This window comes from Phallusia mammillata, chromosome 3, assembly GCF_965637545.1.
Source record: "Phallusia mammillata chromosome 3, kaPhaMamm4.hap1.1, whole genome shotgun sequence".
NCBI lineage: Eukaryota > Metazoa > Chordata > Ascidiacea > Phlebobranchia > Ascidiidae > Phallusia > Phallusia mammillata.
This window is the reverse complement of record NC_137254.1, coordinates 28,771,952-28,787,683: the sequence shown is the minus strand read 5'-3', so window position 1 is coordinate 28,787,683 and position 15,732 is coordinate 28,771,952. Positions and strand designations below refer to the sequence as shown.

General features: G+C 38.3%; 1 protein-coding gene across 2 annotated transcripts; it reads right to left on the bottom strand.

Moving 5' to 3' along the window:
• Positions 1-1,764: 1,764 nt before the first annotated feature.
• On the bottom strand, positions 1,765-15,510 carry LOC145220704 (coiled-coil domain-containing protein 13-like). Of its 2 annotated transcripts, XM_080087941.1 has the most exons (17): positions 15,287-15,509; positions 15,021-15,148; positions 14,732-14,847; positions 14,508-14,647; positions 14,357-14,426; positions 13,887-14,005; positions 13,296-13,411; positions 12,880-12,979; positions 10,945-11,064; positions 9,345-9,479; positions 7,254-7,370; positions 6,489-6,587; positions 5,514-5,548; positions 5,307-5,417; positions 3,240-3,355; positions 2,773-2,846; positions 1,765-2,574 (listed from the first exon to the last, which is right to left on the bottom strand). In XM_080087941.1, the coding sequence occupies exons 1-17, from the start codon at positions 15,395-15,397 to the stop codon at positions 2,428-2,430; spliced, it is 1,854 nt and encodes a 617-aa protein (XP_079944067.1). In that variant the 5' UTR covers positions 15,398-15,509; the 3' UTR covers positions 1,765-2,427. The 2 variants fall into 2 exon arrangements, with proteins under 2 accessions (XP_079944067.1, XP_079944068.1); XM_080087942.1 differs by lacking the exon at positions 7,254-7,370 and having other exon boundaries at positions 15,287-15,510.
• Positions 15,511-15,732: the final 222 nt, after the last annotated feature.

Here is a 15,732-nt window from a genome sequence, read left to right as displayed (position 1 = left end):
ATAATATATGGGCGTTCTCAGTTAACGCAAAAGGTGCGTACGTTTACTTGTGTATCCAGTTGGCCGAAGTGGTCATGAAGTTGTCTTGCTTGTGTCTGCTTATCGGAGCGCTTACAGATGTCTGACATTTGAACGAGCTTTATACTCGCTATTGATTTGTCTACACATGTTTTAGAAGTATTCAGTGGTTTTTGTGGGGTTAAACACGAATAAAAATGGTGAGAAATTTTGAATTGTCTGAAGTCTTTGTCATTAAACGCCTTACGTTCGTGTTAAGGCTTTAGGCTTGACACAAAAAATGTCCCAACGACTTATTCTGACGGAACAGTTCACAATTTCGAAGTAAACTAAGGTGGATCGCTGCAAATGTGGGAAAATTACTGCTTTTTGGATCAATGAATCCCGATACTATAATAAGGGCGATTCCGATTCTTGTACCTTAACCTCAGCATCTGGGAAAACTTATTGGAGCGAATATTTTGCCGAAATGCGAAAGTGCCATGTTCCTTAAACCAGGTGGCATGCAATTCACCGTAAAATTTATAAACATCAGTTTTTTATAGCGTTGCAATTCAGGTGGTCCAGGCTCCGCGGTTAGTCATTTTCCAACTGACATTTGAAAGTCCTATCAAGCGATGGAATAATTCTCCTGACTCTGCGGTAGGTCGACCGTGTGCGTGTTTCGTGACAAGTGAGCTCGAATTTACAGTAGCGGTTGTTGAAAAATTTTTAAATTTAGTGTGAGGACAACATTTTAAGATTTCTCCTTACTGGGTAACATTAATAGGTAAAGCAAAAAATGATTAGTGAGCAAACTTACATCGTCCCACTTCTACTCAAGCCAAAGAATGCTCTTTACGTTGATTGCGTTCAACAACAGTGGTACACTTGCAAACTGCGGCTGCTTATGCAGCTTATAACGTATTGTTATCCGATTTTCTTGACGTCCCACCACTCTTGCATGTTATAAAAATAAAAGGTTTATGTGTGGGCTGCGTACCAAGTGCGTAGACCCAAAAGTGCTTGAAAGGCAAAGGAATGTGTTCAGCATCGTCAATGCATTCTAACTGGGATATCAAGTTGTTTTTGACGAACCTACGGGCCGTTACGGGATCTTAAACTGATAAACATCACCTTACTTTGCAAGTTATCCATTATAATAGTAAACTTTGTACCCTTGAGGTTAAAGTGCTGGTTTGAATTCACATAACACATGTTTCCTGTTGCAGTTGCTTGTAGAAACAAAACACTTCAATTTTGTCGAAGTGATTGATCGTTGCTTGGTTGCGTAAGTACGCGCATATTTTAATGAAAAAGTCAAACAATGTGAGCCTTTTTGCACCGGCCACTGCTGAAGATGCTTGTGCGGTGATCAAGATTTACCATGGAAATGTCTGTTGAGCCAATGCTTTCCATCATTACAGGCCAGTGTTGTCAACGTTTTGTCCCAGGTCGCACCTATAAAATGACCCAAATAGGGCGCACCATTAAATGTAATATAGTAAAATCGATTCTTCACAAAGAGACATTTTGCTATATTTGGCACAACTGGCTAACCTTCTTAGGCGCAGCGTTTGATATCCAGTAGTGTTAACTGCTGGTTTGGCATAAAAGCTGTACATTTACAGTTCCTAAAACAGTTGCAAACGACTGAATCTGAAAATGTGTGCAGCTTCTGATGACCTGTGCATCCGTTTTTTCGTGTTATTCTCATTTGTGAATCTGAGCTTTTGTTTCCTATTTATCGTCAAAAGTTTGTAATCGTTCTCAGCACTTACAAAGAATGTATTTCGAAACACGTATTCTAAGGAAAGGAGTTAAATAACGACAGTTTCTCTGTTCGACCGCGTTTTTATGGTCAATAAAGCATTACAAATAATACTCGTTGTAATGCCATACTTATTAAAGTGAAGATAATACACAGTAAAAAGAAAGACGGAGTCGAACCAGTACTCCAAGTACAACAGATTAAAACATCCAGACATGGAAATGCAAATACACAGCTTAACTGGATGTTAAGATGTTAGTAAAACAGTGGTAAAATGTACTAGTGTTAAAAAAACGCCATGAACGATAGGGTTCGTACGCTATACAAACAAACAACAAACATATAAGTTCAAACGAGTTAAAACGTTTTCTTAAATTTTAAAATTACGAAAACTTGTTGGCTTCGTACCAAGGATGCATTTTTGACATATATACGTCGACAGTTTATTTTTTCAATAGCACTGACCTCTATCGACAAAAATGCATAAGGTCAAGCATTCGGACGCGGTTTTATATCCAATAGCGTTTAACTGTCCAAATACCCCCACTCCTTCCGGAACCCGAATGAGGCTTATTGCAGTAATGCGTGGCAAAAAAGCCAGCTGACAACTGACGAACGACTTCCAATTTTATCAAGTATTTCATTTTGTCGTAGAAGGTCTACTTGGAAGTGGACCCAAAACTGCGCAATGCGTCCAAAAAAACCTGCTTGGTTTGGTCACTCATCTCATTGTAAAGTGCAACGTCTTCCTGTTTGCCTTGAAGCGTGGACTCTAAGGCTTCCTTAAGCGCGTGGTTTTCGTCCATCTGTCAAACAAAGTTTAGAATTACAAGTAAGATTGAATGTTTGGGAAGCAAAGGCCTTGAAAATGTTTGCATTTCAAAAGACCGAAACGGGTGCCAATTTGACATTTGCCAAACTAATAGCTATGTCGGAGCTGGCTTCTGTTCGACTTGAAGTCTCTATAATGGAACCAAGACATTAACCACAGATGCTACAAATACCTGAATTGCGAGCTGGGCGCTTAGCGTATCCGCACTGCCATCAAAATCCGTGTCTCTGTTACTTGTCCCGCCATCTGAAAAGTAGATAACAAAACATAATAAGGTTACGTGGAACATAAGGCAACAAGCAAGGCCAGTCACAGCCAAATAAACGATACTTTATCTAGGCTGCTTTATGCAAATGGAGATGTTATAGTTGTATAACTCTACCGGAATAAAACTCCATAAAATGTTTCAAAACACATCGACACTTAAGAATCTGTTAATTTGTCTGTCTAATGAGGAATATAATGGCCCAAATAAACGTAAAAAGCGACATGCTTTGTTATCCAAACGTTATCTAGTTAAGCTTTCAGATTTTGACAAACTTTAGGTAGAGGCTTAAACAGCCACTGGGTTTAGTTAGCTTTGTACTCAAACAAAATCGTTTGGCAGGCAAAGATCTCAAACTATTCGTATGACCTTACCATTGCGTTGCGATCCACCCATTGTGTCGAGCTGTTGTTGCAATGCTGCACATTTTCTTTGTTCAACATGTAGATCACTTCTGCCGGTTTCTGCCTTATTAATTGCTTCCTGCAATCTGCGAACAAGATTGTTGATGGCAACTTTAAAACATTTTTAATAAAGTGTACACAGGTTCTCGAAACCATGAATTATGACAGTGGCAAGTCACGCTGTTGACTTTATGGTGTTTCTAGGAGTAATGCCACGTCAGTAAGTCCTGAAAATACCGTAATCACTCAGGAAGTTATTTTCCAATATGTCGCCAAAGTTTTAATTTAACGCTCATGTGACATTACACAGCTATCAGCAGAGTTTGTTTCGGGGTCTGAATATAAAGTATTTAATTTATAAAAGCTTACTACCCAAGCTAAATCGGTATTACCACGACCCTGATCTACTCAGGATATTGAAAAAAATATCAGGTTTTAAAAGGTGACCACAGGACCGCATCAAAACCGATTCAATGTTTATTTGTTTTGAAGATAAAGCGCAAGTAAGATTCCGGCTTGGTATCGGCGAGTTCAATAGATCCGTCACAGGAAAATGCGAAAGGCCGTGACTTAGTAAACATCGTACGGTCACATCCCGTATCGAGGCGTTCAGGAGCGCGAATTTAACAGTTGTCACCGGGAGCGAAATCTTTCCCTGTTTCAACCACAATAGTGACTTGCAACTTCTTGAGGTACGAAAACCAAATGCAAAACAATGACTTTTACCCGTTTATACATCACTGGGTATTTTGAAAAGGATGTATAATAATAATCAATATGCTATTTATATTATTTTCCGTATTTCTCGCAGCTTCCGTTGCTGCAATAAGAAACGCATGGGTCCCTAAACAAACGCAAAGCTGTTATTTATGGATTTGCAGGTAAATGGTAAGAACTGTTCGTTAAAACGCAGCAATTGCTATAGAAGAAGACGTGCTACCTACTGTATTTGTGCATTGTTTAAAATGTCCCCAATAGCGGCAAAGGGTGAAACACAGAAATTGACAAGCCTTAATGATCCAAAATTCACCGAAATCGGACTTCTGAATATATGAACGAAAAATGCGACCAAGCAAATATTTTTTATAAACCGTCATAAATAGTGAAAACTTGATCTCTGAAGTATTTTCTAGTCCATCGAACCGCCTCGATAAATATTATTATTGGGAATAGCACTAACAGTGCCTTGGTATGCATCGTGCAGAATTGCGTGGGAAAGTTAGATTCCAAGCTCTTAGACTTGATTCAGGGATAGTTTTCACAGCCAGCTAGCATTTATGAACCACCGCAGTTTTTGCATTACAAAACCAAGGGTTCCAATTACCCAACATAGCTTGCAGTTATTGCGGGAAAACTTTTATCGTGCGTTCGACGATGTAAAATGAGAGCCTTGTGGGATATTAACTGACTAAGGCAGTGGTTCTCAAACTGTGCGTCGCGACGCCCTGGTGCGTCGCTTTAATTTTCCAAGGGCGTCGCAGAAAAGTTTTGTTTCGTGGCTTTTTGTTGTTGTATCAATAAACCTAACTTTAATAATAAGTTTCCTCATTAACTTTTATTTGCTGGTGCGTCGCAAGTCCAGGGGCGTCGCAACAAAAAAAGTTTGAGAACCACTGGACTAAGGGAATACTTTACCCTTTGGTTCGACCTATTGGTTCTGCGAACATTAACCAACATAATCAACCAAACTTTATCGAAATAAATATTACTAACGTCACATACACGACACGTGACTTATACTTTCAAACAGAAAGCAATAGTTTTGGTGCCGCTAAATAAAAATTGAGAAGTTCTTGGACAAATACGCAGGATTTCTATTTCTTATGGCCCTTCTAGTGGCTAAAAGGGTAATAAACACCACAATTTGTTTCTTTATTTTCGTATGGGTTCCCATATTATAGGATTGTTTTATTTCTAATGTGCCTTCGTGTGGCAAAAACCAATCTACAAATATGGTGTGCTGAAAAACCGTGGTTTACGACTATATTCAAACCAACGCAGGCAAACATAGGACTTTGGTGTTGTTAGGATTCTCACCGTTTATTGAGGATTGCCACTAACTCTGCCAGCTTTTGTCGTTCGATTTCCGAAGCTTTGAGCAGGGCTTCGAGTTCCACGACTTTGCGGCGAAGTTCCATCAGGTTTTCACTACAAACGAAACCACAAACGTAAATATTTTCCACAATTCCCAAAAAATTCAGCAAACACAAAACGGTTATAATTTTCATTGAACTTAAAACTGACCTGTTGTCTGTTGTTGTGATCTCACTCTGCGTCGGCTGCAAAGTTGACCATAAAAATACAAAATTATTGACTTTACAATGCCCAAACCAACAAAGTATGAAACGAATTGATCATTTACTTTATTAAGTACAGCCATTTTGAAAAAATACGTTTTGGGGGCGTGTGAGCGAACCGCTGGGTTATCCGGGGTCAAACTTTGGACAACTAAATAACATATGTTGAAATTTGAAATAGTTCAAAGCACTCTTTCTTGACCAAACGCAGGGAACAAACCAGCGTTAGACAGAAAAAAATACGACCAAAATAATATTCATCAAAACAAGTTTAAAGCGTTTTGTTAGCACCCACAATAAGGGTTTGCATTTTACGTGTAAAAATGGCGTGGTTCATTAATCAAATGTGAATGAAGCGTAGCAAAGGTGCTGGTAGGTTAGCATTTGAAAGCATGTTATGTCGCGTGAAATACAGAAAAATGTCTGTGCCCACAGAACAGGGTGTAGATAGATGGAGTATATAAGTCATCCAGTCACATGCAATAAGCACGTTGTAAAGTTTACCGATGCAAACGAGCCATTATATTGACACAGTTCACAGTCAAACGTTTTGGCCACGGCAATGATTTTTTCGGCACGCAAGCAAACGAGTAATAAATTGACCTGAAACGAGCGGACTTGGACAAATCATTAAGGATGTTGATGAATTACTATTGGACCCCTCAAAATCGTACAAGCAAGTGTGGTTACAGAAGTGGATCATACTGCGATCCATCACTAGATTTCCGCATGATTAAGAGTAGCTGGAACTCTTCTTGTTTGTGCGTCAAAAGGTTTATATAAAACATGTTGGTACGCAATGTTGATATTTTGGGTGTATTGGGAATTAACTGACGAAAAAAAAACTGAAATATATGTGATCTTTTAAGCAAGCGGTCCTGATCCTATGAACTTCGAAATTGTGAGTTATTTAGCTACATACCTGTGTTGGTGCACCTTGATGAGTTCGCTGCGACGGTGGTGAAAACACAGACAGAGGTTTAAACGTTGCTCCCCCATCATAGGACCGTCCGTTCAGATCCTAAAAGTTTAACGTAAAAGTATGTAACCGCAAGTTAAGGTACAATAGCCGTGCATATAATATATTTGGGTAGCTTTGACGCGGCAAGGTCACTGCTGACATGGTATTGTCGCAAAACTCGGAACCCAATTAACTTTTTTACTTTATATCTAGTTAACATGGTAATAAACACAGCATCACTTTTGTACCTTCTTGTGGGTCCGAAAAGTATTCATTTTCTTTCTATTGTTTGTTCAGGGTTTCGTATAACTCGTGTAAATTTTACAAAATACCCGTTTTTCAGGTAAAAAAAATGTAACTTTGCTAACGACTCGTATCCCGCTGCTTTTGTCGTATCTGTACATTCTATCTTAATGCTCTAGCGAATTTATAAGGGTGACTTGGCACATTTTGTCATTGCACACAGACACTATGATCCATTTTGAAACATTGACTATTTCTACCATCTATGAAAATTTCATCCAAATCCATCAAAAATTTCATGTCAAAAAGAGATGGACAAACTTCAGGGAAGAAAACAAAAGAAACAAATCGAGTAATAAAATCGATCGAGACCGGGTCTTTAACAAAAAAACGAGTTTTTTGTATAACTTGGACGAAATGTTTGTTGAGTAACTTTCGTTCAGGGCTTAAACAAATGCGATGCCGATGGTTAAACGCACAAACCTCAGCTATTTTACTCTCCAACTCCATCACTCTCTTCTCGCTGTCATTCAACAATCGCTTCATTTGTGCAAGTTGCGATGACTCTTGCTGTTGAAGGTCGTGCCGTGTTTTGATTAGCTGAAAAAAACCCAGCAAATTTACTTTAACGCTTCTACTTTTCAACAAAATGGCGAAGATTTCTTTCAAGGACTTCTCAACTACTGAGCAAAAATGGGATGAAAATGAAACAAAGTTTTAGCGATAAAAGGCTTGTGGCAAACAAGTCGATTTTAAAGAGCCAAATGCATTTTTGGGGTTAACGACAGTGTAATTGCCGCTTTGGTCGGCGGTTAGTGTATGTAAGGTTCAATTCCGTACGTTTGACATTTCTGTGTATTGAAATGCGATAAGTTGTGCGTAAAATTTTCGTGCAGCATAACACGATTCGTGAAGACAAGCGCTATAAGCGATAACGTTCACTTCGTTTGTTGTGGCAAACCGAAACACGACATCTTTTTTGTAGGCCTTCATCCCCAGAATATGCTTGTATAAGCCCCAAACTACGAAATTTCTAAGTTTTCTCTACCCACAGACAATACAAAACGTGGTTTTAAGGGCAATTTAACAAGCGCTTAGTGCGTTTTTAGGGTTTTTGGGGACATGTTCATGAGGCTTATATAGCTGTTTCGAACCAATAACACGCCGTTACTCAGCATTTTTCACAATTTTCGGAGTTCGTTTATTAAAAACTATATTATGTAGTCGCACAAGCCTGTCGTCGCGTTTTTTCATGCGTTTTGATGCTTTTGTCGCTTTATAAGAAATTTGACATTTAAGATATGCCATTATCCTGATGAAGGCGTCTCATATGGGACGTCGAAACTTATATTATTTATAATATAACTGCCGAAAGACCAATACTCGTTTATACGTTAAGTCTGGCAGCAGTAGCATATTTACATTATTTACTTTTATATACATTTGATATTTTATACATCCATTTGTTTCGCAACTGGCCTATATTTTTCATGACATTATTGGAATCGCTGCTGGTGTCATTTATTTTGTTCAAAACATCCTGATTTGAATTTTATGGGAAATATATGACCCTATTGCAACCACTTGCACAAATCGCACGAACAATGTCATATTGGTTGCCTCGGACCACTGTTTTAAGTTTTCCAAGTATCTGTCAATGAAGCAACGACTGATTCATTTCAGGAACGCGGAACCACAAATGTATTGGTATAGTTTAAAGCGAGGTTTTGAATGATCGAAGCGGAAACATTAGCAAAAGACATGAACTTAATATTAAACACATGTTTTATGAATTCATTGATGGATTGATGGACTCTGTTTCCTGCCTAGCCTAGAAAGGTAAACTTTGTCCTGAATTCAACAAGGCGTTGAGTTATTTATTACAACTTTGGGAAAAGTTCAAAATTGGCTGGTTATAATACAAAACAAGGTAGACTAAATAGTTCGGATTTTGAACACTGTGACCACAAAAACAATTGTCGTATTAGGTCAGGAAAAAAACTTCACCAAATCTTCTGCAATATAACGACTAAAAAATTTAAGTGTAACAAATTTGTAAAGAAAATTGGAGTGAAGATAATTATTTAAAGTGACACATCTATTGGGAAAAAAGAAAATGCTTACAACAGCTATGGACAACAAAACTTCTCGAACCAGTCGTAATGGTGGTAACAGCGGTATTTGCCCACTGAAAAGGTTTTTTATTGCAGTATTGGCTGCTTAATTGTACTAAGAATATTTGAAGCCGAAAAATGTTTTCCCCAACTAATAATTGAAAAAATAATTGTATAAGACAAGGAATAATGTTTCGGAGCAGGGCAAGATTGACAAGGTTTTGGTAACGCAATCATTTGAACGTTTGTCCTACACGTCGTTTTGGATTGAATTTGTATATTTCATGGTGGTGACTTATTCCACGTTGTAACAACAGAGAAATAACCCATACGCGAAGAAGCTTTAGTAAAAACATAACTCAATGCCGATTGGCCTAAAAAAACTGAAAACATCCCCGCTGGTCACCGCACCTGTGCAAAGCGTCAGAGCAGAAACGAATTAATCACAGCAGCAACAAACCTGTTGTTCATCCTGGTTCGTTTCGCGTCTGTCGGTCGCATTTCGTTCCAGAACTTTCTGCAGCCGATCTTGCTGCTTCGTTAGAGTCGTGATGAGCTCGTTGTCATGGCGACCCTTGTCCGTCAACACGCCGATCTGCACGGCAGAGGCAGTTCGTTATTTGGTTTGTACGCTTAACTTTTTTTTATATTACTTTGTTTTGAAAGATATGCCATTATTCTGACGAAGGCGTCTTGTATGGGAAGTCGGAACGTCGATTATTATTTGTAATAAAACTGCTGGAAGAGCAATACTCGTTTATAGGACAAGTACATTTTATCCATGTTCTTAGTAAAGCGGGCGTAGCGCTCGAATTCGCCACGGTAACAAAATTCTTGTCACTTGCAAGACGTGATACTGTGACCTTTCGTTCGGGTCATACGTTTGTGATTCTTCGGACAGTTTTGTAGTTGCATCACTTCAAGTTCAAGTTTTGGGATTCACGATCGTCAGAGTGTCACACCAAGATTAATTTTGGAGATAACACTAGGTCCAACGTTTCCGTTGACAGACGGCCATAAACAGATTAGTACGTTAACGGTGGAGTTGCGTAACGCATATTGCGTCCTATTTGTCGGAAGAAGCTAGAAATTTTGTAATCTGATATCTTCTTGTCACAAATGCCTGACAAGCAGAAATGTATAGATTTTCGATACGCCTTAAACTCAACAATATATCTAACATACTTCTTTAAACGGATCTGTTTATGAATTTATAGATTTCTATACGGTGGTTTGTGTTGCGAAAAGAGAGTTTAATCAGCGTTTTGGCACGAAACTTGTCAAAGACTTTCTTCGATTTTCATTTGACGACATAATGTCATTAGTTAAAACGAAATGGTTCTATTTGAATAAGGAACTGAAGAAGGCAATTAAGCGAAATATATATAACTTATTCCACGACATCCATCGACTGATTTCGTTACTATGAAAATATTTTCCATTCTTAGTTATTTAATCACACAAACGGTGATTGTCGATGACTGCCTGTTGAAAGGTCCGATACTGTTTAGTTCAAACACTCTCAGTTATTCGAAGCAAGACACGTTTCTGCAACCAAGGTCACGGTTATGAGTAAACGTGCGTGCGTGGATCATTTGACGATTTCATGGTACAGTAAAACATTTACAGGTGCCGCGTTAACTCGTGCAAAGAGCAACAACATTATTGCATCCTCCGCTACATAAGATATTAAAGTGAAATGTTTTGCTATCGCTTGTGCTGGGGAATTGAATACTTCATTTGGTTTCCTTTCAGGTAGCCCACATACTGGGAGTTCCGTTAAACATAAAACAACACACTTGACCTCACGTTGTTGTCACATCCGAAAGGAAATTTGTTTCCGGCTGCCTTGTGACATAACGAAAACTGATAACCATCTTTAACCAATTAAAAAGATGGCATGTTGTTTTTAGGATTAACTTCGCACCGTCCCGCATTATTTTGTTTAAATTTTTTGTCCGTTTCAATAAAGTTGTATGCAAACGCTAGAAGCCGTGAACTGTGTACATAATAGCTGAGAGTTTCATTGAAAACATGGAAAATGAACGCAATCTCATCACCTGTGCCTTGAGTGATTTGACCTCGCCAGCCAATACTTTGCCACGTGCTTTTGAAGCTTCCCATTTCCGCTGAAATTCATGGCTTTGTTCCTGAAGTTTCACCAAATCTTCCTTCAAGGTCTGCAAAAACACTGGTTTTCATTCTAAGAGTATTGTTTTTTAATTGGCAAAACCAAGTAAAACAAAACTACCCTAACCGAAATAGCAGCAAAATTGAGAGCGATTCCTAGTTTGTTTTACAAGTTTTGTAACATTAATTTCGTTCTTTGGCGTCAAATTAACAAATAAATACGTCATACATCATAAATGCGTGCAGTACTTTATATATTGCCTTGTTAGTAATACAAATTCATTGCCATTGAAGTCTCTTGTTTCACATCCTTGTTGGTTTAGCGCACTATGCGGTCCAATAGCATAACTTTTTATTGCTCTTGGAGTAAAATAGTTGCTTTTACCAAAAAGCATTTTCGGGTCAGAAAGAGTCAAACACGAGGATTTACAACAACAACAGTTATTTTACGGTGGTGAACGTTTAATTAAACACTTGACTGGAACTAGGGTTCCACTAAAATCACAACTAAAATATCCGTATAGGCAAAATGAGTGAGCGTTAAAGTAACGCAGTGGTCCCCAACTTTTTGAAAATTTCTCCGTTGAAATTCTGAAAATTGTTTCATTCCTCCCAAATCAACTACATAGTAGATGCTAAACCATACAAAGATCATTTAAAAATGGGTTTTTCGTCAACCACAGAGGTCATACTCCCAAAGCTGAAGTGTCAATTTACAAACCACGTGTACAGATTAATCCACGTGTAAATTCTTCCTTGGGAGGAATTCCTCCCCGGTTGGGAACCACTGAGGTAACGGGAAAAAAAATTAAACAATAAGGAGAAAATGACTCACAGACAGAACAACACGATGTTGCAATGTTTGTTGCCAGGTTTTGGGGGATTTAGAAACAACGCAGAATTGGAATGCGTACGCTGTGTTTTGATTTGTTAGCAAACGCTGCGCACCGCTTTAATTAAATAATTACATAACATTTAGTGAATGTTTCTGGGTGCATGAAATTCGTTTTAACTTTCAAACTAGCGATAATGCTATGGTCCACAGACTGTGGATCGCAGTTTTAGAACTGCTTGACCCATCGGTAAACCACAGGAAATTTATATTCATCCTTGGGCAGGTACTGAAACCTGAAAGACAGCTGGAAATGCAGACTTGACAATTATACGTGCGCGGTTGAACACAGCCCACAAGACAACAGCCACAAAACCGCAGATCCGTAAACTGGGGTTCATTACGGCAGCGGTTACTTACCTACGGCTTTTCCAGTGGTGGCAAATTTTGCAAAGTTTACGGCTTAAGGTTAGGCCAATGCTTTGCATTAATCTTTCAATAAATGACTTTTTTGGATACAATCATTGAAGATCCGTAGATTTTTTTCGCAAGAACAATCGTACATTAACCACTAACAGACACCCGACTTAGGGTCAATCCCTACATATTGATTTGCTAGGAAGCGGTTTGATTTTTTCAAAACAAGACGAAACAGAGCGTGTACTCTTGCACGCGAACTTTAAAACGACAGATGTCTTGTTTTAAATGGTGATGGCCAATTTCATTGTGGATCGGCAATACGAAGAAATAGACACTATGTTGTTCTGAGTCGCGAATTTGTAGTGATCCGTACATGACCTACGCTCTTCAAAGTGACAAAACGCCGCAAGTTGGATATCAAGTGGCATCTTGTGTGAAATTAGATTTTATACCGCTTGCCATGCTGGAAAACACAGTTGGGAATTTGTTCTTTGTAAAAACTCAAAGAAAAAAGCCCATGTCATATAAACCAAAAAACATCATCCTAACAAAATCTTTATGTATTCATGAACACGCGAAATTGCAAAGTCAACCAGCTGCTACATTTACTTACATCATTTTGTTCTTTGCGCATGCGTTCCATGTTTCTGATTCGTGTCATATTTTTGTCTTCTTTCGGGCTTGCTGAGCCTTTCAGCTTTTGTTCGAGATCCCTGGGTTAAAGTAGAAACATTTGTATTACTTGAAATGTTAAAGTAAAGCCGTCGTTTTTATGGCACTTTTTACACGTGTGGCAAAAAATAGTTGTCAGTTTTCATAACAGGTATGCTGGTATGTTTCTTCTGAAACTTGGCGAAAATACTCTTGATTGTGTTTACCAAACTTTTCAGACTTTGCATAGATGCCCTTGTGTGGCTACACGCTTGTAATTGTACACCGTTAAGGGTTAACCCACGTGTTGTTTCACAAACAAACCTGTGCAAGAAGACACCTGTCTTATCCACTGTAGCGCAAGAAACCAGGTCTCACCTGACTTTATCTTGCAACGCAGTCACCTGTTGCGCCCGGCCGCGGAAGCCCTGCGCCCCGTTGCCAAGAAGCTGTTGTATGTTTGCTGCGTTATCACCTGTTTCCTGACTCAGCACCTGTTAATGCAAGCGATAACGGAAAAGCGGTAAACAGCAGTAAACCGTTACTGAAAGGTCGAGTTACTGATTGTAGCAGTTTCAGTTAGGAGTTGTTTAAAGCGGCGTGCGGTTGGATGACTACTACTGGCTTAAGAACCACACGATATGCACGTGCAGGTCTTCTGCTACCCACACACTTCTACAATAAAGTTAAGAAGCTAGAACATGTCAAAATATTTGGCAGGATATATGCTCACCTGGAACACATTTTTTAAGGTGTTGAAACACAATCCAAAAAACTGCTGCAACCTATTTGTTTAGTCTTAATAAAATTTAAACAACGTGCAAACGACCATGTCGATAAGAAAATTGTTTTGGGCTATTTGCTTCCACCAAGTGGTATGTGTTTTTGCATGCTGGCTTCCACTTGTGTGTTCGAACAGAAAATAGTTCAATAAGACTCAACTGGAAGTCAAAAATGCAAAAACCTCACCTTGACAGCGACTTTCATTTCTTGCTTCAATGACTGAACTTGATTTCTGTAGTCAGATACTTTTAGGTTGGCTGCATTTAATTGTTCTTGCAGTTCGTCATTGGACATTCTTGGAGATCCTGTACAATAAAAAAGCATTGAAAATTCTCGTGATATACTATGTCTTATGCTAATGTACTGAGAACCAGGATAGAAATTTTCTACTTTAAGGTATGGGTAACAATTAGATGACCATTGACCCAGGTGTCTGTGGCCTATTGAAACAGCGAATAAGCCCCAGGTTTTTAATGCCTGAAAGTGTGATGCTCACAATATACTATTCCTGCTTTCTCCGAGGAAAGACACATGGCTGAGACAGAGTTTTAACCTTTGACCATTTTGACAAGCCTGTCACTGCCAGCGATGCAGCAATTGCCTATGCCTCATTTAACAGGTATATATTGGCTAGACATTTACACATTAAACCAAACCTGCAGCAAATGATTGTCGAACAGCAGGTTTTCTGTCACCATCACCACTAGATTTTGGAGAGTTATGCAACTGAAAAACACAAAGATTTTGCATCATATGCAATTCCACAAAGCATTTATTTCCATTTTTTATCAGCAGAGGTAGTCATACCTTGATTTCAAGTTCTGTTACTTTTTGTTGGAGTCGGACACATTTGGATCTTTCAGATTCCATTACTGCAGTTAGCTCCCTATTTTTCTTAGACAAGTCAACAATTTTGCTCGATGCAGCATCACTTGCTACTCCAGCTTCTATAATATCAAACAATAAAATTATGTACTTATCTGTAAAAGTGTGTATGCCAAAAGTATGCTGTGTTTGGAAGTAACACATACCAGACAACATTCTTTTCTCTTCATCCATTTTAAGAAGTTTCCTGTTTAATCGCTTTACTTCGTATTCTTTTTCTGCCATAACTTTTCTCAAGCGACCTGTTTCATCTCGAAGCTCTCTGTTTATTATGTAAATTGCATTATACATAACATTAATGTGTTCATAAAGTATTGCATCAGCATTTGTTTGGCTTTGAGCAATATGAATAGCCATTTCAATTTTAGACATAATACAATAGGAGTGTAACACATTTTATGTGAGGTAATCATCAAAGCCATACTACTTGGGTACCTTAGCTCTTCTCTCATGCTTGTGTTTGCTGCTTCCAAGGAAACATTCAGGCCAACTGTTGAGCTTGCCATAACATCAGCCATGCTTAATGACAAATCATCTGATATACCAAAAGAGCTGTCCTCTACCTAAAATTGCAAGACAATCTTTGACATTAATTAGGGCTTCTGGTGCAATATTCATTTGTAAACATGTACATTATGTCAATGTGGTTAGCTTTGTTTGATACAAATTGAAATTTGGCAGCAACGCATCATAAAAATTACCATTTTGTCTTGTGATTTTGGTTGGGATTTTCGTTGCTTTACCATCATCAGTTTTCGCTTTTGTTCTTCCTGCAGTGCAGAAAACTGACGTTGCAGACCGTCGCTATCCATTTGATGTTTAGTTGACGGAATAAACTTCTTCAAATCTTATGTTTTTATTGTTGACATTTTTGAAGTAAATAAGCGTCGTTTAGCTAAGCAACAAAAACCTAATTAGCATACAATATGTTCACATTGGTTGAAAACTAGTAGATAGCTCTGCAATGCAAGGGGAAGTCAACATTCCTTTATATTCTGGTGTCAGTTTTATTGAACAGAAAACAGGAATAAACCGTTGTGATGTCTATTAATTGTTTTATCATTTAAATTTATCGCAGATTGTTTCAAATAAACAAAAAGATTTTTTTTAATCTAAGAGTTAGTATTGTCATAGAAATGTTATGCTT

What these genes read in the sequence shown, in the direction of transcription:
- LOC145220704 (XM_080087941.1), bottom strand. Translation starts at nt 15,397, where the DNA reads ATGGATAGCGACGGTCTGCAACGTCAGTTTTCTGCACTGCAGGAAGAA. An exon ending in CGAACCAGGATGAACAACAG is followed by an intron (nt 7,371 to 9,344) that starts GTTTGTTGCTGC and finishes GGTTTTTTTCAG; the next exon opens with CTAATCAAAACACGGCACGA. An exon ending in ATCAAGGTGCACCAACACAG is followed by an intron (nt 5,549 to 6,488) that starts GTATGTAGCTAA and finishes TCAACTTTGCAG; the next exon opens with CCGACGCAGAGTGAGATCAC.